This window comes from Pygocentrus nattereri, chromosome 3, assembly GCF_015220715.1.
Source record: "Pygocentrus nattereri isolate fPygNat1 chromosome 3, fPygNat1.pri, whole genome shotgun sequence".
In the NCBI taxonomy this organism is placed as follows: Eukaryota; Metazoa; Chordata; class Actinopteri; order Characiformes; family Serrasalmidae; genus Pygocentrus; species Pygocentrus nattereri.
In genome coordinates, this window is record NC_051213.1 from 1,454,876 (window position 1) to 1,479,810 (window position 24,935).

General features: G+C 46.1%; 1 protein-coding gene across 1 annotated transcript; it reads right to left on the minus strand.

Annotated features, from left to right (window-relative positions):
• Nucleotides 1-1,872: 1,872 nt before the first annotated feature.
• Nucleotides 1,873-21,834, minus strand: LOC108414956 (interferon-induced protein 44-like). The gene is made up of 9 exons (XM_017687888.2): nt 21,695-21,834; nt 14,459-14,491; nt 12,368-12,634; nt 10,681-10,711; nt 7,976-8,177; nt 6,139-6,279; nt 5,837-6,008; nt 2,441-2,541; nt 1,873-2,281 (listed from the first exon to the last, which is right to left on the minus strand). Exons 2-9 carry the CDS (start codon nt 14,481-14,483, stop codon nt 2,093-2,095), a joined length of 1,128 nt encoding a protein of 375 aa, XP_017543377.1. The 5' UTR covers nt 14,484-14,491; nt 21,695-21,834; the 3' UTR covers nt 1,873-2,092.
• Between the last annotated feature and the right edge of the window lie 3,101 nt (nt 21,835-24,935).

Sequence of the window (24,935 nt, forward strand, 5' to 3'; positions counted from 1 at the left end):
ATGAGGTTATTTACATTCTCTTTCTCTTTGAAGTTTTGAGGTGTTTACAATGTTATTAAGGCTCTAAGAGACCAACAGTACAGCTGCAACGATTTTATGAATTTCTTTAGTGATAAAATCGAATTCTGAAAATTCTGAAAAACACAGTTCAACTCCACAAACCTGCTGTCTTCCAATTCCAGTCTAGACCCTGAGAATATTACAGTCACTACAGAGTGTAATTCAATACCAAGAAATTATCATATGTAGCCTTTATTTGCATTAATTTGTTTAAATTGTTCATTTGTCAACCATAACAGATCAATATTCAATCTTCCAAGGATGTTTCATGGTTAGAACATTTGACTATGCAGTCATCAGCCCAGCGTACAGCGTCAGAATCGGAATCGGAATCCTTTATTGATCCCAGAGGGAAACTGCAGTTCATGCACCATCACAAGCTCACCCCCTCAACCACCAATGCACACTAGTGATTTGCACTAAAGTATAGCAGTACAGTGCTGTAAGTATAACATTAATATTTGGCATTAAACTGTTATCATAAGGTAAGTTGGGTGTTATGAGCTAGTTACGTGTTACAGGATGGCAGGGAGGCGGACCCAAGTGATGAAAACCTGTGAGAAGGGGTGTGAAATAAATGTATTGAGGCAATGGAGTGTGAGCTTAGCACGTTGGGGTGACGCAGAGATGATTGGTGGTCCATGGAGTTTCCACTGTCCCTCTAGGAAGCCAAGGTAGCAATGGGAAAACACCTCAAGCAAGCAAACAAAAGACACTTCCAAGCCTTCTTGTGTTTTTTTTTTTTTTTTAGTATTTTTGGGGCAATTACTCTCGTTTTTTCTAGCCCTCTTTTCTTTTCTTCTTGTTTTTTTTCTTTTCTTTACTCTTTAAAGAAAAGTTTAAATACCTACCTGGGCTTCCGTACCGGTCAAACCTCTACAAAGGTGTGACAAAGGGCTGCTGTTTGCCCCAGCCTTAAGTAGAGGAGTCCACAGGTGTGTCAGGTTGGGCTTCTGGGAATTGGAGTTCCATGAAGTTATGGCACTAAGCCACCATCGCCCTCTGCTGGCAGCCAGCGGCGAAGGCTGGACACCTTGCTGCCGCTGCCGCTGCCCTCTGCTGTTGGCCGGCAGTGCAGGCTGGACACCCTGCTCTCTGAACACAGCTGTATGAACACACCTGTACCTGAAGAAGATGTGTCAGCAGGTGGTATTGCTTTCCTTTCCTTTGCTGTTTAGTACTGAACTAAAACAACACAATATACAGAGTTTCAGCAAAGCAAGGCAAGTTTATTGATATAACACATCAAACGCAAAAGCAACACAAAGTGGTTTTATAAAAACAAAAACACCATGAGGAAAAATGAAGAGTGAAAAAGAATGAAGAGCAAAAAAGGCAGTTTTACTCATCTTTTCAGCCCCCGAGAAAGATCACCAGCTGAAAGAATCAATGCAAACTACAGCAGTATACCTCAATAGATCCCCTGTAGTCAATTATGAGATACTTGCTCAACTGTAAATACAAGAAATATGACACCAACACCAACAGATTACATGACGACACAGTTTATATCGTTACTAAATAATAATAACAGTTTATATCGTTACTAATAACAGTTTATATCGTTACTACATAATAATATAATAAAGGTTCTAGACTGTCTCTGGGTCAGTTCCCCTCCTGTCACTGGGGTGGTTCCCTCAAGGCTCCATCCCAGTATCTTCAGTCAGGGAACATAACTGAACCATAATCCACTGAAATGATCTGTTCTAAGCTGGACTGACTCCACACACCCCGCCTCGCCTCGCCTCCAGGCTTTAACTCTACTGCTCTGTTGTAAAACATTCGGTTATGAAAAGGAATAAATACCAACTTTTCACCTGGAGAACCTGATTTAAGCTCCACAATCAGACCTTAAACCCACTGCTGGAGCTTTGAGGGAACGTTTAGACTGTTAGTACCTGATGAATGAGAAATGGACCTGAACAGAACCTTCACTTCTAACAGTGTAACAAGAAATGATAATGCATAGCCTGTATTTGCTTTCATCGATCGATCGATTAATAATCCATCAGCCAAAACAGGTCAAAATTCACTTCTCCAAAGAGGTTTCTCGGTTAGAACGTTTGACTATGTAGTCGTCAGCAAAGTGTACGATCTTTGTCAAGGCGTGCAGCATCAGGCAGTTTATCTCCTCTTTGATTTCCGTCTCCTTGTGATAGTTCCACACAGGGAAGATGCAGTTCTCTGGGACACCCAGCTCAATGCTGCACTCCTGCATCTGGACACACAGACACAGACACACACACACACACATACACAGACACAGACACACACACACACACAGATGCCTGGTCATTCATTTGTTAGTTTATCATCACAGTAAGTGAGAATCTCTGTGTGGACGTCAACACGAGCTCTCAGCAGCAAAGTTACCCACTTTTTCCCTGATCTTCCTGCTTTTGTAGATGCTGCGGAGATCTTTCTTCGTCATTGGGCATGCACAGTCCACTCTCGTCATAAAAACCACCTGCGGGATTCCTGCAGCAGAGACAGTGAGGTGTCTTTACACTCATTCAGATTCAGATTCAGATTCAGATTCCTTTATTGATCCCAGGGGGAAATTGCAGTTGTTACAGTTGCAGCCATTTATGTAAAAATAAACACTACTAATAATTTAAGACAATATAGAGAAATTTACAGTATGTACACCAGATTTAAGGACTTATTAATACAGTAAATTGGCGGTGACTGTGATAGTAATATGAAACATCAGGTATAAAGCAGTTACAATTATTTAAATTATTTAAATTAAGTTAGTGTCCCTCTGAGTTTTTGCACACACAGTTGTTATTATTGCACATATGAACAGTTTAGTATTGAGTTTGTGAATCACACACTGGGGGCGGAGTTATAGAGTTTGATGGCCACAGGTAAGAATGACCTCCTGTGGCGCTCTGTGGTCATTTCGGTAGAGTGAGTCTTGAGCTGAATGAGCTCCTGTGTCTCATCACCGTATCGTAGAGTGGGTGGGAGCCATTGTCCATAAAGGCCTGCAGCTTAGACGGCGTCCTCCTCTCCGACACGGCCGTCAGCGAGTCTAGCTCCACAACCACAACATCACCGGCCTTGCAGATCAATTTGTTGAGTCTGTTGGCATCTGCCACCCTCAGCCTGCTTCCCCAGCATGCAACAGCATAGAGGACAGCACTCGCCACCACAGACTCATAGAAGATCCTGAGCATAGTCCAGCAGATGTTGAAGGACCTCAGGCGCCTCAGAAAATAGAGACGACCTTAGCCCTTCCTGTAGAGGGCGTCAGTGTTCTTAGCCCAGTCCAGTTTATTGTCAATATACACACCCAGATATTTGTAATCCTCCACAGTGTCCACTCTGACCCCACTGATGGACACAGGGGTCACCGGTGCCTTGTCCCTCCTCAGGTCCACCACCAGTTCCTTTGTCACATTGAGCTGCAGGTGGTTCCGCTCACACCATGTGACAAAGTCCTTCACCGTCACCCTGAACTCATCCTCATCACCCCTGCTGATACATCCAACTATTGCAGAGTCATCAGAAAACTTCTGAAGGTGGCAAGTCTCTGTGCAGTAGCTGAAGTCCGTGGTGTAGAGGGTGAAGAGGAAGGGAGAGAGGACAGTACCTTGTGGAACTCCAGTGTTGCTGACCACTCTGTCCGACACAAAGTGCTGCAGGCGTACATACTGTGGTCTGCCAGTCAGGTAGTCAACAATCCAGGACACAAGGGTGGCGTCTACCTGCATCACTGTGAGCTTATCGCCCAGAAGAGCGGGCCAGACGGTGTTAAATGCGCTGGAGAAGTCAAAGAACATGACCCTCACAGAGCTGGCTGGCTTATCCAGGTGAGCATAAACTCGGTTGAGCAGGTAGATGATGGCGTCTTCAACTCCCAAGCGGGGCTGATAGGCAAACTGGAGGGGATCTAGAAAAGGCTGGACTATGGGTTGGAGCTGATCCAAGACGAGCCTCTCCATGGTCTTCATGACATGAGACGTCAGTGCCACTGGCCTGTAGTCCTTGGCGTCACTGGGTCGTGGCGTCTTTGGGACAGGAACAATGCAGGATGTCTTCCACATCATGGGGACCCTCTGGAGACTCAGGCTCAAGTTGAAGACATGCTGAAGTTCTCCACAAAGCTGGGCGGCACAGGCTTTAAGCACCCTGGGTGGAACCCCATCAGGGCCTGCGGCCTTGTTTGTGTGGAGTCTCTTCAGTTGTCTTCTCACCTGGTCAGCAGTGAGACACACTGTAGAGGAGGTGGGTGGGGGAGGGATGGAGGTGTGAGATGGGCTGTCACAGGAGGGGGGCAGGCTATCAGGAGGGGGAGGGGGGTGAGTGGGATGGTCTGTTGAGGACTGGCAGCAGAGGAGTCAGGCTGGGGGGGGACAGAGCCTGCCGTGTCTAATCTGTTAAAGAACAGTTTTAGCTTGTTGGCCCCGTCCACACTGACCTCTACTCCTCTGTTGTTGCTAGACCTGAAGCTGGTGATGGTCCTCATTCCATTCCAGACCTCCCTCATGTTGTTCTGCTGGAGTTTCCACTCCAGCTTCCTCCTATATTTGTCCCTCGCCTCCTTGATAGCTGTCCTCAGTTCCCTCTGGATCGTTCTCACCTCCACTCTGTCTCCCGCTCTGAAGGCCCTCTTCTTCTTGTTGAGGAGAGCCTTAATGTCTTTGTTACCCACGGCTTGTTGTTTGGGTAACATTTAACTGTCCTGGTTGGGACACTGGAGTCCACACAGAAGTTAATGTAGTCCGTGATGCACTCTGTGAGCCCGATGTCCTCTCCGTGCGGCTCACAGAGTGCAGACCAATCAGTAGCCTCAAAGCAATCCTGCAGTGCCTCGTAAGTCTCCCCAGACCATCTACTCACTATCCGCTTGGTCACAGGCTGACTCTTCACCAGCGGCACATAACAGGAGCTGAGGTGAACCAAGTTGTGGTCTGACCTACCCAGCGGGGGAAGGGGGGAGCAGCTGTATGCGTCCTTAACATTAGCATACAGCAGGTCCAGTGTTCTTTCCTCTCTGGTGGGACAGTCCACATACTGAGTGTAGTGTGGTAGTGCCTTGGCCATAGCGACATGGTTAAAGTCACCTGATATGGCGGTAAAGGACACGGGTGTTGCGTTTGGAGACGTGCTGTAGTTGAGATTGTATTGTTATATTGTCATATTCCTGTTTTTCTTTATTTTTTTCATATCTGTCATTTTTACGTAAAGCTAGATTCTCTGTTGATGTGTGTGTGCTCTGTTGAGAGCCTCTCTTGGTCCCCCTCAAGAGAGGAAGCCAATGTATAGAATAACACACCAAAGTGATGATAACAGTGTTTGCTGGGGATATCTAATTGCATTAGAATAAGCTTTTCCAGATGTTTCATTATGGGGACGTATGGATGTGCACGTTAAGTTTGTGTGTACATTCAGCTTAAAAGCTGAGCCAACGCGGACACAGAGAGATCCCACATCAGCCTTCGGGGCTCTCACAGGGCTTTAACACTATCTTGTTAATTCGAAATAAAGTTACTCATGTTTAAATCCAGATAGTATCTACAGAGCTTTCGTCTCCACACCTCCACAACTGAGAACAAACAACAACAGCTTTTGTTTTGTTTTTCTGATCTTCGAATCTTCACGCACTTGTTTGGAGTTTCTTCTCTCCTACATCTACATTTCTTTGCCGTGTTGTTGCTGCTTTGACATTTATATTAGTATGAAAACTGAACAAAAACTCAAAGGTTTGTTTGTCTAATTCTGCCTAAAACAAATCTAATGATCTTTTATGAAGAAGCTTACTCACCCATTATGCTGGCTGCTTCTCTGACTTCCTTCATTTTTTTGATGTAGTCGTCTTTGATCATTGAAATCGTGTCTGCTGGTATGACGTTCACCAGGCAGTGGATCTGATCGTTCAGGCCGGGATCCCTGAGGTAATACTGGCTGTTTTCAGGCAGAGGAATCTTAGGGTTGAACTGAAGAACACAAAGACCTGGGTTGAGTTGTTCAGCAGAAATTCTACATGTTGGGCTTTATTTTTGTACATCCATTAACATTGCAAACGAGCTATTTTTTCAAACGGGAGTGCATGCGTTGGGTTCTTACCAGATAGCCCTCTTTCATGTGACCTTTTAAAGCGCTGATGATGTCCTTAGCATGGACTCCAGTGTCTTCCTTTTCTAGGCCCTTGAAATCATTGAAGGCGAAAGGAAGCAATCCATCCTTCCTGATCTCAAATTTTTCATACTAAATAAAAGTAAAAACAGTTCTATAAGGGTTTGCTATGGTGGTTTATAACAATGTACACTCACCTGCCACTTTATTAGGTACACCTAGTAAAAGGCTGGACCCCCTTTTGCCTTCAGAACTGCCTTAATTCTTCATGGCAGACTTTCAACAAGGTGTTGGAAACGTTCCTCAGAGATTCTGGTTGGTTATTTGAGTTCCTGCTGCCTTTCTATCATCTGGAACCAGTCTGCCCATTCTCCTCTGACCTCTCACATCAACAAGGCATTTTCGTCCACACAACTGACCGCTCACTGGACATTTCCTCTTTTTCGGGCCGTTCTCTGTAAACCCTAGAGATGGTTGTGTGTGAAAATCCCAGCAGATCAGCAGTTTCTGAAATACTCAGACCAGCCCGTCTGGCACCAACAACCACGCCACGTTTAAAGCCCCTTAAATCCCCTTTCTTCCCCGTTCTGATGCTCGGTCTGCACTTCAGCAAGTCGTCTTGACCACCTCTACAGGCCTAAATGCAGTGAGCTGTGGCTGTGTGATTGGCTGATTAGCTATTTGTGTTAACAAGCAACTGAACAATAACTGTACCTAATAAAGTGGCCGGTGAGTGTATATTGCACAGTTGTATATAAAAGTGTGAGCAGCTCTAGTCAAATTCTTTTCTCTCTTTCTTTTTTAAGAAGGAAAATCTCTGCAGCCAACTGTTTGACAGTCAACTGAGCCACATGCGCCAAAGAACAGAGCGTCACGCTGCGTCACGGCTCATCCAGAGGTAAACAATCACACCTGCCAACGAACGCCAGTCGCTCCCGGAGGACCAGCTTCATCTTCACCAGCATCACAGGAGCATCAGGAAGCTTCACTGACTGACAGCTGGGCTCATCACCCAGAACGTGTTCAAGCCGTAAAAAGGGCGCGGTCACTTCTTCGGTTCACGTCCTCGGATTCTTTAAACTCTGCTTTCAGACTTTTAACTGTTCTTTGACGCTGTGGCCTCGACCTCCTATGGCTGCGTTCAGACATTTCTTTCAAAATTTTATGCATCTCAGCAGCGAAACGATGATAACCACGCAATCTGGCTGTTCAGCCTCTCACTGCCGCATATCGGATATGCATCGGATTTCTGTACCACCTATAAAAACGCCTCTAGTCGGAATTGCAAATGTCAGATTCAGTGCGTTTATCTGTTCAAACTGATGCACAGACACACACCTGTGTCACATGCAGAGAAGAAGATCAGAGTTTGGCCACTTTTACCTGCTGAGTGAACAAAGCCGTGGATCAGCCAGTGAGACGCATTCAACAGTCCAGCAGCTCCAGTGGCTGAGTATTGCTTTGCTGCGCTAAGATGGAATGGAAAATTTGAACAAGAAGCTTAATTGTATTTATTATTATAGGAGTTTATCGTTTTGATGGCCTGTTTAAAGTCTCAAGTATCACAATTGTCTGATCTTTGACTGAAAGATGTGCAGGTTAATTTTATACCAGTCCAGTCCAGCAATCAAGCAAATCTGGTCATATCATTTTCTCATCTTTATGGTCATTCTTGCCTGTTTACATCCACCTGCAGGGTTGTAGCGGCAGCCAGGCTGGCTAGACGAGCTCGATCATGACATAATCAAATGCTATGAATGAAGAATTCACAGCCAGCTGACGGAGTCATATCCCTCAACATAACATCAGGTTTTCACTTTGCACTCACGTATAAGCTTTGACTACTAGAAGGAGTTTTTTGTGAAGCAGCCAGACAGTTGATGAACAGACGTCCTTCAAAAACAGTCTTGATGGTGTTGATGGTGCTGGATTTTCCTGCTCCAATGGGTCCATACAGAAGGAAACGGAGCGTGTCGACTTTCTCATTGCTAATCTCAAACGTTTTGAGGGCATCGATCACTCCATCTTGACTTGGGAAGGAAAAAAGAAAAATGAGATCAACTCATAGCGTCAAACTAAATATATCGCTGTTGTTGGAACAAAACCTCGTATCTCCATTTTTGTCAATTTTCAGTTTTTGGCATAATTTGAAAATACCTGCTGTTCTTTATGCTGTGTGTAAATTTCTAAATGAGTATGTTTTTGCCTTTTCCTGTAAAGTCATTATTTTGGAGATATGAGGTTTTGATCTGACAGCAGTGAGATGCAGCTTATATTACTTATTTACATTTTCTGAAAGCCTTTCTGAAAGTTTTTCCAGTAGTACATAACATACAAAACACTGCAGTTATCTCATCATTTACAGAAGTTACAAGCACTTTACTGCAATTTTGCACTTGCTGTAATATTAATTTGATAAATATAATGGTTCTACTCTTCTTGCTTTGATCACCTTGATTTTACACAGCAAATACAAATACAAACCTCAATTCCAAAAAATGTGGAATGGTATGTGAAACAAGCATTACTCCAAATTTGATGCCTACAACAAATAGGGGGGCAGTCTTGAGTTGGAGGTTAGGGAACTGGCCCTGTGACCGCAAGGTCACCGGTTCGATCCCCAGAGCCAACAGTACATGACTGAGGTGTCCTTGAGCAAGACACCTAACCCCCAACTGCTCCCTGGATGCCGTGGATAGGGCTGCCCAATGCTCCGGGCAAGTGTGCGCTCTGCCCCCTAGTGGGTGTGTGGTGTTTCACTTCATGGATGGGTTAAATGCTGAGGTAAAATTTCCCCTTCTACAAAGCAGGGGAAGGCTATGAAAGATCTCAAAGTTCTTACAGCTCTGGCAGTTAAGGCACGGTAATAGGTGGTTGGATAGTGTAGTGGGTAACACCTCTGCCTCTATGCTGTAGACTGGGGTTCAATCCCCACCTGCGGAAGCACCCTACACTATACCAATAAGAGTCCTTGGGCAAGACTCCTAACACCACCTTCACCTCCCTGTGTAAAATGATCAGATTGTAAGTCGCTCTGGATAAGAGCGTCAGCCAAATGCTGTAAATGTAAATGTAATATCTGGAAAGCAGAGAAAACTCTCCAGTAACAGCCAGAAAGGCAAATCTCCTGCAGGACAGTTTAGCTGTCACAGGGGTGGTAGTGCACCACTCTACTGTGTAGCATTGCTTGCACAAACATGATCGGCACAGAAGAGTCACACAATGCCAAAGTCAGTGTCTGAAGTATGGAAAACAGCATCTAGATAACACAGGGGGATTTTGAAAACAAGTGCTGTGTAATGGTGAAGTAAAATGGAACTATTTGGTCACAGTCAGACTTTTTGGCCAATGTTTAAGCTTAGGGATCTATTGTGCTTCGTGATTGTGTGGCAACTAGTGGCACAGGAAGCATTGCCAGGGAATGTTTCCACTAAATCACCAAGTGTTGATTTTAACAGGAAAAAGTGTAACACTGAAACTAAACACTCTGTGAAAACACAGTGATTAAACAAGTGATCTCTGTAGAATGTGTTACGGGACGGCGCGGAGGCGGACCCAAGCGCAGAACCGAGAAAAAAAGGGGAGTTAGGGGATTTACGGGGGCAATCAAGTGTGGGTATTGGTCATCGTAAATGAGGTGACCCAGAACCGGGTTTGAACCACCGCTGTACTAAGCGGTGGGCCACCGAGTTATCGCCGCACCACCAGGATACACAGGTAACCACGGGAGAAGCCCTTCAAGGAAGGGAGAGAAAAAAGGGCAGGAACGTCAAACAAAGGACGGCTGGAACCAGCGTGCTCAAACAAAGGCAGAGATAGAAAGGTGAAATAAAAGACTATTTACTCCTCTATTAGAGCGCAGAGAAGGTAGACTGTGGGACAGTGGTCCTCTTTTCTTTTCTTCTTAGTTTTGGGAAGTTTCTTTTCTCTACAAAGGTGTGACAAATGCTGCTGTTTGCCGCAGCCTTAAGTAGGAGAGCCTGCAGCTGTATCGAGTGAGCCTAATTAGTCCATGGCTCTTCTCTGCCGTCGCCCTCTGCTGGCAGCAGGCAGTGCAGGCTGGGCACCTTGCTGACGTCGCCCTCTGCTGGCAGCAGGCAGTGCAGGCTGGGCACCTTGCTGACGTCGCCCTCTGCTGGCAGCAGGCGGGGCCGGCTGGACCCTTACAGAATGATCCAGTTCTTGACTTCAACATACTAAAGCAATATAGTTATAAGCTATACTGCTCTCCAGGGACTTCGCCTTATTCGTTTATTTTGAAAAGGAATATATTACCTGTATTCCGTGACCACCCAACCTGGATTCTTCTTCACTGCTTGTGTGAGTCATGGTAAGATATTTAAAGATGGAATAGGTCTGCATTTAATAAACCGAATATGAAACTGCAAGCTGTTGTGGCGGTACACCCTGGCTGTACAGGCCTATTATATACAATATATTGAACAAATGACACAAAAGTGCAGGGTGTTGCCATTGGCTTATCACTGATCACATCACATGATATTAATGTTATGATAAATTAAACAGACTTACTTCCATTCCACCCTCCTCCATTCATTCTGTTCTGTAAGAAACACATAAGTTACTGTACAGTGTTTGAAAAATCCTGTAAAGTTGCGGGTAGGAAACTGTAAAATAACACCTAACTGCTAACACGTGAGCTCATGGACTCCCAGCTACAGATGGATTTGAACTCCCACTCATCCAGTAAGGAGTGCAAACCCTCGGACACTTACACCGGGAGGAGAGCTCAGATGCTGCTGATTTGGATTTGGATTTTTTTTTAATTAACTGTTAAAACTAAATTTGCAGTGAATTATGTAATTAGTTTCATAACTGAACAGCTACACTATATTGCCAAAAGTTTTCACTCACCCATCTAAATCATTGAATTCAGGTGTTCCAGTCACTTCCATGGCCACAGGTGTATAAAGCCGAGCCCCTAGGCCTGCAGACTGCTTCTACAGACATTAGTGAAAGAATGGGTCGCTCTCAGGAGCTCAGTGAATTCCAGCGTGGTACCGTGATCGGACGCCACCTGTGCAAGTCCAGTCGTGAAATTTCCTCACTACTAAATATTCCACAGTCCACTGTCAGTGGGATTATAACAAAGTGGAAGCGATTGGGAACGACAGCAACTCAGCCACGAAGTGGTCGGCCACGTAAAATGACAGAGCGGTCAGCGGATGCTAAGGGACATAGTGCGCAGAGGTCACCGACTTTCTACAGAGTCCATCACTACAGACCTCCAAACTTCATGTGGCCTTCAGATCAGCTCAAGAACAGCGTAGAGAGCTTCATGGAATGGGTTTCCATGGCCGAGCAGCTGCATCCAAGCCTTACATCACCAAGCGCAATGCAAAGCGTGGAATGCAGTGGTGTAAAGCGCCGCCACTGGACTCTAGAGCAGTGGAGACGTGTTCTCTGGAGTGACCAATCACGCTTCTCCGTCTGGAAATCCGATGGACGAGTCTGGGTTTGGCGGTTGCCAGGAGACGGTACTTGTCTGACTGCATTGTGAGTGTAAAGTTTGGTGGAGGGGGGATCATGGTGTGGGGGTGTTTTCAGGAGTTGGGCTCGGCCCCTTAGTTCCAGTGAAAGGAACTCTTAAAGCTTCAGCACCAAGAGATTTTGGACAATTTCACGCTCCCAACTTTGTGGGAACAGTTTGGGGACGGCCCCTTCCTGTTCCAACATGACTGCACACCAGTGCACAAAGCAGGTCCATAAAGACACGGATGAGCCAGTTTGGTGTGGAAGAACTTGACTGGCCTGCACAGAGTCCTGACCTCAACCCCATAGAACACCTTTGGGATGAATTAGAGTGGAGACTGTGAGCCAGGCCTTCTCGTCCAACATCAGTGTCTGACCTCACAAATGTGCTTCTGGAAGAACGGTCAGAAATTCCCATAAACACTCCTAACCCTTGTGGAAAGCCTTCCCAGAAGAGCTGAAGCTGTTATAGCTGCAAAGGGTGGGCCGACATCACATTAAACCCTATGGACTAAGAATGGGATGTCACTCAAGTTCATATGCGTGTGAAGCCAGACGACCGAATACTTTTGGCAATATAGTGTATGTATATTTATGTTAATTATTGTATATAAACAACAAAAAACATAAAAGAAATGATTAAGATAGTACTCAGCTAAATTGAACTGAAATATTAAATATGTGCTATAGTGTGAATCAAAATGTTTAATTAACAATTCTTACATACCAACAGTGACCATGGCAGAGCATGAAGTCCTATCAGATTTATTCCTCAGGATTAGAGTGTAGTTCCCTTCGTCTCCCTCCTCAGCGTTTCTGATTTTCAAGAGAAATGATCTTCCAGTTTGTGTCATGAAGGTCTTGTCCTCCACGCAATCCAGTTTCTGCTTGTTCTTCTCCCAAGTTCCTGTTAATCCCCCTGTTTTTGCCTCACAGTGAAGAATGATGTCTTCTCCGATTTTCACATGTTTATCTGCCAAAACTGTGGCAAATTCTATAAAAAGACAGAGATTACTAGAAAAAGATACTTACCCATCAGACAATGTCCATGTGTGAACGCACCCAGAATGCCTTTCATCGAGTAATCTTACCCTGAGGCCGCTCTCATTCTTCTCCCTTCAGCTTTACTTGTGCAGCTCGTTTTTATAACGCAGTTTTAAAAGATGTTAAGCACACATCCTCGTACTTTTACCTTTTTCTCTGAATCTCTTTTCTAGCTCTGAATCAATATTTATGATGTCGGCATGACTGATCTGGAAGCTGGTTGGTTTTAGTTTTGGATTAAAAGCGATTATTTAAGGATTTTCCAAAACATCAATGAAGAATTTACAACCATTTGCCAACTTTGTTTGCAGTCTGTGGAATTAGACCTCTGCATTTAACCCATCCGTGCAGTGAAACACCCACATACACACTACTAAACACACACACACACTAGGGGGCAGTGGGCAGCCCTGTCCACAGCACCCTGGGAGCAACTGGGGGTCAGATGTCTTGCTCAAGGGCACTTCAGTCATGGACCATCAGCTGAGGCGATCAAACCAGCGACCTTCCGGTCACAGGGCCGGTTCCCTAACCTCCAGCCCACGACTGCACTAAGGAAAATTAGTGGAATTTTTACTTCTGGAAGCAGAGCGAGTGAGCAAATAGCCTCAGCTCCAATTTGACAGCGTCTCAAACAGTCCTGCATCAGACCCGAGGTACAGGCTCCACTGGATCAGCTGCTGTTGATGAATGACTGATCTAGAGAGCAGAAGCTCTGAATTTAGTGTTTCAATCATTACTGAACGCTGTGGTGTCTCCCTTATGTATTATATATTCCTATATATTCTTGTACATCATATATAATGTATAACACCCTGTATATGTTTGATTGCACTGAACCTGCAAAGAATGCACCAAGTATTCATTCTGTACCACTGTACATACCTATTTACTACATATGTACAAAGCATGTACCAGAAAATGGCTTTGAAGTATCACAGACTTAAAAGTCATATGCAAATATTTCAACACCCCCAGTCAAGTTATGTTAATACATCCTCTACAGAGAACACAATTCAATATGGCATTTTACTGTATATTTTAGGGCACTAGTTCTGTGACCCAGTTTAACATATTGGTAAAAAGATAAACACTATATAGAAAATGTGCCATAACTTTTGCATAGGCCACATTTTATGCCCCCCCAAGTCTTCAATATGTCAAATTAAACAAATGCACAGTAATGTGTATTAAAACATGCAGAAGTGTGGCCTCTTTTGCATGTGGCTGTATTTACACATTATATACTACTGACTTGAAATGAAGTGCCGTATAAAAGCCAGCGCAGAGCACATGGCCACTCCCTTAAATCTTGGATAACGCCCCCTTCACCCTTTAAGTGTTTTTATTACTGTTTAAAGGCGTAGCTTCCACTTCATGCCATCCCTCTTTTGACATACTGGAGTGAGGTGTGAAGCGCGCAGTGAAGTTGACCACTGATTGCTGGACTGTGAACATTTAATCCTGTCTAGTCTAAATCAAATGATAACTAGACTAAATAAGGTCTACCAGCCCCGCTGGTGACATCCCGTACGAATAAAAATAAAGCGTGGCCACGACTTAGTAAAGCGTGGGAACGAGATCCTAATGCGTGGCTACGACTTAGTAAGCCGGGATCTTGTTCCCATGACTTAATCATCTCATTCCCCCCGCCTTATTAACGTGTGGCCACGCATTATTTTTATTTATACAGGATGCCATCAGCAGGGCTCCGTACATTAGACTACAGCCTTGATAATATGATGTATACAAGCATCAAATAACAGATACTCACCAGGTTTGGACTGTGAAAATCCCATGTTTCAATCTGGAAATGAAGATCAGAAAGAATAACGTATATATATTGTAACTTTGGCCAGGAAGTGTCACAGATATGGCCATGCCCACTCACTGATGGCCGGGCAACTCCAGTCTTAGGTTGCCATGAGCACAAGCATACAATTTACCCAAATTTCACAACTGTATGACGAATGCTTTTGTTATTATTAATACGGATTCATTTTTCCTAATTTAGCTTCAGGAAAGCCTCTTCGATGCCTAATTTACCAGCTTATTGAATTCTAACGTCCAACAGCGGTTTGGGGGGGGGGGTTTGGTGGGGATGGGGGGTGGTCCGTTCTAGCTACTGACGAAAGCCACCCAGAACTCCTGCCCAAGTTCTCAGAGTTTTTTCCCCTCCCTCAATCAGTCTTCCCTCATCCTGCCACCATACGCTGAGAGCACGGTTCGAATTGTAAAATGTCTTTGAGTTTTACTGCGAAACTCTGTGAAGTTCTCATCTTATTACACCCTAAAGCCTATAGCTCAGTACTCACAATGAAAACGTGCTGAATTATTTTGGCTGAATGAAGGCCTGTCCCCACCGAGTGCTCCTGGACACATGCTTCTCTCGATATTGCTCTTATTATTGTCCACTGCTTGGGAAACTCTAACATTAATAGCAGCAGTATTAGTAGTAGGAATAGCTAGGAGTCTATGAAAACTTCAGTGTAGAGTGGGCAGCTAGTCCAAGGCAGGTGGCAGCTGGGCTGAAGCGGGTGGCAGGAGACATACATAGCAAACAGTGACATTGACATGGTACCTTAATTTAGGACCTGACACCAAATGTACTGACCTGAAATGATCTGCTACATGTCTCCCGTTACACGCTAAAGCTTACATTTTTTCTCTGGGGAGCAGAAAAAGCTCATCCTTTGGGTTCTAACATACACACTATTATCATTAGCAATGCTTGAGAAAGTAGCTCATGTCACCCTAACAAACTCCCAAAGTAACTGGAAGCCCTTCCTGTTTTGCTTGGTGAGTATATGGTGGGTTGTTGATGATGCTACCTTAGACGATGCATACACACAGGTATTTAACCTTAACCATCAGACCCATCAGAGATGTCTGTGTAATGTGTGCTTTCCTTAGACCTCTCCTACCCACCTTACCCACCTATTGGTTTAATTTCAGTTAACTGCCTAATGTCCAGGGCCCAAAGTTTTATTACACACTATAACCTAAGAAAAGCTCAGCTAGTTTGCACTGAAGTCCCCATAGTTACTCAATGATATGCCTTAGTATGTCATAAGCCTGGGTTTTTACGGGGCTCGGAAAGCTTAGATCTCCAAATGAAATGTCATGAAAATGCGCTATTTTTCCAGAGCTTAGCCAAGAACTGACATCTTCAGTCGCAAAGGGGATGCAAATATTTATCCTGGCAGGAAAATCATGCCAGCAGTAAAGCTGAACTACAGAAACTTGTCATGTCTTAACTTGTCTGTGGGTTTCAAAACATGGATCACTGTAAACCCGGCATTCAACCTGGCATTCCACCTGGCATTGTCAAGTCAAGTCAAGTCAAGTCAAGTCAAGAGGCTTCTATTGTCAGTCCATCTCTGTACAAGTACACTGTGGAGGGAAATTACGTTCCTCCAGGAACAACATGGAGCACCAAGGAACAAAGAGTACAAAGTGCTTCTGCCGTGGAAATCGCTTTGGAAACATTACGAAATCTGGTTTGGTGGGTGTGTTTATTTGAGAGGAGGGTGAGGTACGACTTCGCTGTGATATTCACATGAGAAAATGAAAATCCCACCAGCCTGTAGGCTCTCATGCCTTTTTAAAAAGAAACTTCATGATTTTTTTGAGTGAAATTTACAGTGACATGTAACATAAATGTGAACTGGCAAGGAATATCCACGTTTGTTTACTTGGTCTCCTTTAAGCATATGATCAAAACCTGTGGGAAGTCATCACTGTTGGCACAAATAATCATGAATGTATAATTAAATAAGAATCACAACAGACCCAAGTGTGTTTGGTGCGGTTACAGGTGTATCAGACATTGGCGTTGTTGGGATTTTTGCATTAGCGTCACTGCTAAGTTAAGAGTGGACTTTAAGGGACTTAAATGTTTTTAATGTTGTCATCTGTTAGTTGAGCATTTTGTGTGTTATTTCTGTATTTTTACGGCATTTGGCTGACGCTCTTATCCAGAGCGACTTACAATTTGATCAGTTTACACAGGTAGGCGAAGGTGGTGTTAGGAGTCTTGCCCAAGGACTCTTATTGGTATAGTGTAGGGTGTTTACCCAGGTGGGGCACTGAGCCCCAGTCTACAGTGTAGTAGGTGAAGGCGGTGTTAGGAGTCTTGCCCAAGGGCTCTTATTGGTATAGTGTAGGGTGGTTACCTAGGCGGGGCACTGAACCCCAGTCTATAGTGTAGTAGGTGAAGGTGGTGTTAGGAGTCTTGCCCAAGGACTCTTATTGGTATAGTGTAGGGCGGTTACCCGGGCGGGGCACTGAACCCCAGTCTACAGCGTAGTAGGTGAAGGTGGTGTTAAGAGTCTTGCCCAAGGACTCTTATTGGTATAGTGTAGGGCGGTTACCCAGGCGGGGCACTGAACCCCAGTCTACAGCGTAGAAGGCAGAGGTGTTACCCACTACACTATCCAACCAATTTTGTATGGGGGGTGGGGGTGTTCTGTGTTGGGCAAAGCGCTGCAAGCTCTGGTGGACCTTCCAGCGGAAGAACACGGGGACCTGGAGGCGGTCCAGGTCTTGCGACAACAGTTGAGAGAGAGGAGGCGAGAAAAGGGAGAAAGGCTGGGTTCCTCGCAGGATGAGCCAATGACGTGCCAAGCCCACCCAGCGCTAGGTACAGAAAGAGCCGCGGGTGGAAGCCTCATCATGGCGCTGTAGGAGACGCGGACACAAAGCCAGCCAGTGTCGCGCCCCAGAACCGGCGGGAAACGAGTTCAGGGCCCCCCAGTGAGGGATGGGGTGCCCTTGAAAGCCGACACCCTCAAGCGAGAACTGGTGGTGGGGAGGCTGGGCACAGGACACGGACTCTGGCTCAAGTGCACCGTACAGGGCGTGCCTGTCACAGCCCTGGTGGATACCAGCTCTACCGTGTCAATCATCCGGCCGGGTGCGCTGTGCCTGCTCCGAAAGAACGCCGCTGTGGCATGGGACCCCACCGACACCATGCTGAGGTCAGTAACCCGGGAAAGAATTAAGATGGGAGGGAAGAAAAGACTGTGCGTGGGGCTAGCCAAGAGAACCCTGCAGCATGAGTTCTGCCTCGCTCCCATCCGCGATGCGTGCATACTCGGGCTGGACTTTCTCGAGGCCCTGGGCGCAGTCCTTGACATCCCCGCTGCGGCGCTAAGACTGGGGAGGACGCGCATTCCGCTGGCGGCGCGTCCTACTGCTGAGCAAGACCGTGCAGTCAGGACGGCCAGTGTACAGGCCAGGGACCAGGGGCCGGTCGGGCCCGAGCAGCTCCGCGACGTGTTGTGTGCGGCTCCTGTGTTAACGCTCCCTCAGGTGGGTGGACAGTTTGTTGTGGACACTGATGCTAGCGGGTGCGGTATCGGGGCGGTGCTATCCCAGGTTCAGGGGGGTCAAGAGCGTGCGATAGCTTATTATAGCCGTGCTCTCAGTAAACGAGAGCGTAACTATTGCGTAACCCGCCGAGAATTGCTTGCCGTAGCGTCAGGTCTGAGACACTATCTTTATGGCACCCCGTTCGTGCTGCGTACCGACCACGCTTCGTTAACCTGGCTGATGCAGTTTAAAGAGCCAGAGGGACAGGTAGCTCGTTGGATTACTGCCCTCCAAGAGTTTCAATTTGTCATTCGACATCGCGCAGGACGGTTACATAGCAACACTGACGCGCTATCACGCCGGCCCTGTCTAGAGGTAGAATGCCGCTACTGCGCGCGGTTAGAGCAGAGGGCGGAGCAGGTAGAAGAACGGGTAGCGGCCGTGGGGGCGGCGGATAGCGAATTGAAAGAGAGTTGCGGGCGCGAGGAGTTTCAGAAGGCCCAGGGGGAGGATCCGGTTCTCCGTAAAGTTTTACAGTGGAAACGGGGGGGGCACCGGCCGGAGTGGCAAGACGTTACGCCGCACGGGCCGGACCTAAAAGCATATCGGTCCTCCTGGGACAATCCGACTGGGAGGGGCCATACCGCGTTTTGCACAGGCTGTCTGAGGTGGTTTACCGGGTCCAAACGAGCCGCAGGACTGTGGTTGTTCACCGTGACCGACTGGCTCCTTACCGACCTAAGGGCAATGACGTGGCCGAGGAACCTCCAGGGACTTTGGGTGGGGAGAACTCAGGGGGGGCCCAAAGAAGGGCTTCTACACGAGCTCGGCGGACCCCTCCGCGCCTCAGAGACTGTATCAGGGACTAGGTGTTAAAGGAAAAAAAAAATGTTGTTGCATTGGTTCTGTGTTGTGTGTTATGGGGGAGTCGCCGGGTCGGCTGACTCTTAAGGGGGGGGTTATGTGGCGAGCATGGGGTTTTCCTGGAGTCAGAGTAGGAGGGGCTATGCAAATGTGGTTGCTGCCGTCTTCACCCTCTGGCAGAAGTGCAGCTAGCCTGATGGCCTGGGCACGGTTTTCCTCAGTTTGAGTAGTCTGGTTTCACTCTCCGTGCAGTTTAAATGCAGTAAGTCAGTAGTAAACTAAATAAAGAGCACTGTTGGCAAAGAACATGTCTCCTGCCTCTGAGTCTCGCCGCCGATCGTCACAATATCAATAAGCTAAAATGATTTTTGACCACGTTTTTATTAAATGTTATTTTGTCAAGCTTCTTCGTGAACAATGACAGTTACGTCCTTTTAACGTTTATGATAAATACTGAGTTATGTTTTATGAAGGGTCTGGCCTTCTAGCTACAGGCAGAAGTCCCCGGCTTTCATTGTCAGCTTTCATGTGCCCACAGGTTTTAGTGAAAACGTGCTTGTGATAAGGTGGGCAAGAAAAGGCTTGTATGAACAGCCCTTGGTGCGTAACACAGACACTGTGTAACAGAAGAGAACAAAGGCAGGGGTCAATGAGAGGGCACACATGAGTCTGCGCAGGAGTTCCAGTCACTGGACTCGCTTGGCAGGTTTATAAAATATAGATTTTCATATTGATGTTTTCAACTCTCATCACATAGACCCACCACTGTGTGGCACCTGGCGTCTTCACGCTCAGCTTAGTCTTTGGCCAGTGTCCCTGCATGTTAGATTCTCTAGTTATTTCAACTTTGCTTCATGTCTTGTAGAGGGCTCCACCACATCCCCTTCTAGTGCAAAACTTAGAATGACTACATGTTACAGGCTTCCTGAACCCAGTCCAGAGGAAACAGAAGAAAGGGTGACATTCACTATTGCTCCTTCACCAGCAGTGACATTTCGGCTGAGGCTAAAATTGCAGTGCCAATTCTGGGTTGGATCAAGGTAAAGTTATTGGAGAAAGCTGCCAGCTCCTAACACTGAAAAGAGTGATGTTGACAAGTAAATTCATGGTTGAGTGGCGACAGCAGGGATATCGTGGATAACATCTGTGCTAACCAGCAATTTGATGGTCATTCACTGAACGTTGAAGTAATTAAAAGACGGGTGAAGCACAGCTCATGCAGTAAACAGTGGTTTGGTGTTCATGAGTAACAAAGTGGTTTTATACAGTTCATGTCCTTTTCAAACCATCTTTGGGGCAGTTGTGGGCTGGAGGTCAGGGAACCAGCCGGTTCGATCCCCAGAGCCGACAGCACATGACTGAGGTGTCCTTGAGCAAGACACCTAACCCCCAACTGCTCCCCGGGCGCTGTGGATTGGGCTGCCCACCGCTCCGGGCAAGTGTGCTCACTGCCCCCTAGTGTGTGGTGTTTCACTGCACGGATGGGTTAAATGTGGAGGTGGAATTTCCCCGTTGTGGGAATAATAAGGGTCTCTTAATCCTGTTATTCAATAAGGCAACCTTTGAAAGGATGTGGTGCAATTTTTTTCCTTACTTTCAGGTGAGCGCCACATACTACCCGGGGAGCACTAGGTATTATCAGATAAGGTAGCCGAATGTACCGTGAAATGGTGATCACTAGATTTTACCTAAAATAAAAAATACACCACGTCTTTCCCGGAGAGATGCAATAAATTCGGAAAAAAGGAACCGTGAGAATAATGAAAGGTGTTGTCTGTTTCAGGTCAAACAGTTTGAGTTTCCGAGGTAGTTCTGCTGATTTTTTTGATACACTTTTTGTCTCAGTATTAACTGATTAAAACAGCATTCGATTAGAACACTGATCATTAAATATGCGTGTTTCAGTAAAAGTCCCTAAGCATGTAGTCTAAAGACAGCAAATAAAGTCCGGAGCTGCAGAAGATGGGGTGAGTGTAAGCGGGTGATATCTCATGAGTGCCAATGCAATATTACACTGAAATAATAAATAATTCCAGTTTTTTGGTTTAAACAGATTATTAAACATGGGCTCTGCCTGGATAATATTTCCCATGAATTATTGAGCGCACGTGTAGTATAAACAAAAAAAACGACACTTCTTGAACACTTAAGGTATTAAAATCTTTAGGTCATTTGAGGGACAACTTGGTGCACGACTTAGAACTGGCTTTATAGATTCTGCGTAGTTTTACAGTGTTTATTATTGACCACCTCTTGTCCCACTTCCAGCACTGGCCTCTCCAGACCTCCAAAAAGACAGAAGTGAAGCACAGTCAGAGTAACACTGCTGACGATGTTGCTGCAGGGAGTTTATAGCGTGGCACATGACAGTATTGAGTTCTTGCCTGCAGCCTGTGTGGAGCATTTAATAACGGTTTAAAATGCGGCTCCACCGGTGACGTTGAGTTTGCTGCGAGTGTTTAGTGGGCGAGTCATAAACTGTGCAGGTACAATTCAGTCTATGACTTTCTGTTGCCTTGATTAGACTTCTCGCTTTGCTGTCTTCATTTGCCGTTTCTTCTTCCAGAGCAGCTGGAGTTGTTTTAGATTCAAGCACCCGGTCAAAGCGTCCTGTCATTACATTCATTAAGTTTGCCTGCGAGGTTGAGCTTCTTTACGTTTACATTTTTAAAGTACGCATTCAGTAAAATGTGGAGATAAATGAAGGTTTATGCAAAACTAGACTGTGAAAGAATAGCAGGTTAATCCAAGTTTGACAGATCATTAATGGTGATGTTGTTAATGGAAAAAAGGCTTGAACCTAAAGAACTTCACATACAGTAGCTGGACTTACCTTTGGTACAGGTGTGAAGTGTCGCTGAGCTTCCTCTGAGTGTCTCTGTCTCTGGTGGGTTTGCACGACTCCTAAGCCACGACCTTATTCTACTTTCACTTTCAGTCTTTTACTGAGTGTGTGTGTCGGGGGGTGGGGGAGACTATGGGGGCAAGGGAGGATGATTAGGATAAAGTGACCCTTATTAGTCCCACAACGGGGAAATTCCACCTCCGCATTTAACCCGTCCATGCAGTGAAACACCACATACACACTAGTGAACACACACACACACACACACACACACACACTAGGGGACGCACACTTACCCGGAGCGGTGGGCAGCCCAATCCGCAGTATCTTGCTCAAGGACACCTCAGTGATGTGCTGTCGGCTCTGGGGATCGAACCGGCGACCTTTCGGTCACGAGGCTGGATCCCTGACCTCCAGCCCACGACTTATCACGCATTTGGGTTTTGACAAGGTTGACTCTGAGATGTGGACTGAGTTTGCCTGGACTGAGATAAGCAAATGTGAAGCCCCCCCCAGGGTTCAACATTCACAACAGCCAAATTGCACGAGCCAAGTCAAACACGACAATGGTGAAAATCGCTGGTCTGGTCAGGCAAGCCGACTTTCGGCCGCAGGGTGAGCGTGAAGGATAGTGAAGCTCAGAGTCGTCACAGAATGATCAAGACTTTGCAAGCATCGTCTGAAATCACAGACTGTGTATAAATAGCTTTCAGGCATGAGCTGATTATGCCTGGGGTTCTCCAGGTAGAGGACAAGAACCCATGAACGCTCCTCTGGGCCTTCCTCCCACCCCAGCGCCTGGGGTCCGCACACTGGGGAGCTGCTCACATTAAGCAGAGGTGAGGGCTCCACCACATCCCCAAGCTTTTCCTTACCTGATCCTTAATAATAAGCCTCTATGAGCCTCGTTTAAAGCCTGTCCTGCACAATCTTAGAAACCCCAACTACTGCAGTCCTCCTGCTCCCTCTGCTGGACTGGCAGTGCTACTGTAGACCTTTCACAGTCTGTGGCCTACATAGAAGCGCAGGTTACAGTTCTGGTCAATGAGCTTTGATTAAACAGCAACGTGCTCTAAATTCACGCATAATATAGAATGATATACGTCATCATTATGTACAAAAATGATTGTAAACAAACTGAGGACTGACTAACCTGCTGCATGCATTAGTTTTCTGGTAATTGTTTACATTTATGTTTACATTGTGTTCCCTCGGTTTTCACAACGATATTTTCCCTGTATAAATAAACACACAATGCTCTTCATGTTCCTGCATCAATCTCCACTTCAGGCCTTCACATTCCTGTGACCCCACAGTGTAAGTTACTTCTACAGCAAGTTCCTTTTGGTTTCATCTCATTTGAGGAAGAAGTGCTCTGGTCACTTAGGTCCATTCAAATTCCCATCAAAGATGATTCTTAAACCCTGTGGTCAAACTGACTGCTGTTAGTGCCTCATCTAAAAACCTGAGCACAGTATTCACAGCAGAGTAATTTGTATTTTTTTTAATTCCAGAGGATTCATTCAGATCTCCAGCAGCTCATCCACTCATCCGCAGTCATAGGTGTACAGGTTATGCTCTGTGTCCCCACCCACTCCTCCAACACCACAATAAGGTTTGCGGATGAAATGACAGTAGTTGGACTAGAGGAGACGAGACCGCCTACAGGGATGAGGTCCAGGGACTGGCTGAGTTCAGGAAATAACGTCACCCTGAACTCCTCAAAAACAAAAGAACTCCTTATAGACTTCTGGTAGAAAGGAGCAGCCCCCACACCGCTGTACAGCAATGGGGCCTGTGTTGAAAGAGTCCCTTCCTTCAGATTCCTGGGCACACACATCTCTGAGGATCTCTCCTGGACCACCAACACCATGGCAGTGGTCAAGAAGGCGCAGCAGAGGCTCTACCTCCTGAGAATTCTCAGGAAAAACAACCTTCAGGAGGAGCTGCTGGTGTGCTCCTACTGCTCCACCATTGAGAGCGTGCTGACATACTGCATCTCAACGTGGTCCAGCAGCTGCTCAGAGGCAGAGAGGAGAGCACTGCAGGGGGTCATAAACACTGCCCAGAAGATCATCAGCTGCCCACTGCCCTGCATGGAGGACCTGTTCAGCTCCCGCTGCCTCAGCAGGGCAGCCAACATCCTGAAGGACACATTTCACCCGGGACATCATCTGTTCGACCTGCTGCCCTCTGGAAAACGCTTTAGGTCCATCCCATCCTGGACCAACAGACTCAAACACAGCTTTTACCCCAGAGCCGTGCGGGAACTGAACACTTCCAGACCCACTGACCGGGACTTCCTATAGAACACTGGGCTCAGTAGAACCGACTGAACTCCACTACAGCTCTTTACTGGCACTGACTTCATAGGACTCTGTACACTGGTCCAGTGTTCCACTCCACCTCTGTCCTATTTATTATTCATTGTTCTCAAGTGTGTGATCTATAATCTATAACCTATAATCTGTTTTCTTTCTGTGCAGTAATTCTAAAGATGACTCTATAAGAGGATCCAGGAATGTGCAATAACCAACAGCAACCTCACACGTCTGTTGTCTATCATCTGTTAGAATATATAGTTTTATGGTCCTTTTTCTTTATATTTAAGATTTTTTTATCCTTTTTTCCCTTAAATCTGCACTTTATATATTTTAGTCTCATGTCTAATGGTTTTGTATGTAGTGCCGTTGGACTGCTGCTCAATTTCGTTGAACACTGTGCAACGACAATAAATGCATCTTATCTTGTCTAGCTGAGCACTTTCCGCCACATGGGGGCACCATTTCCCCAGTGTTCCTCTTTTACAAAACGTACACTCTGGTTTTTTAAAAAAGATTAAGATTAAGAGACCCTTATTAGTCCCACAACGGGGAAATTTCACCTCCGCATTTAACCCATCCGTGAAGTGAAACACCACATACACACTAGTGAGCACACACACACTAGGGGGCAGTGAGCACACTTGCCCGGAGCGGTGGGCAGCCCAATCCGCAGCGCCCGGGGAGCAGTTGGGGGTTAGGTGTCTTGCTCAAGGACACCTCAGTCATGTGCTGTCGGGTCTGGGGATTGAACCGGTGACCTTCCGGTCACGAGGCTGGATCCCTAACCTCCAGCCCACAACTGCCCGCAAGGGATGTGAAACTGAGGTCAGCAGAGTTTGGTCATTTCCATGTGAATTACCATTCCCACCAAACCTGGTAATCATCTGATGAACTGAATCAGGTGT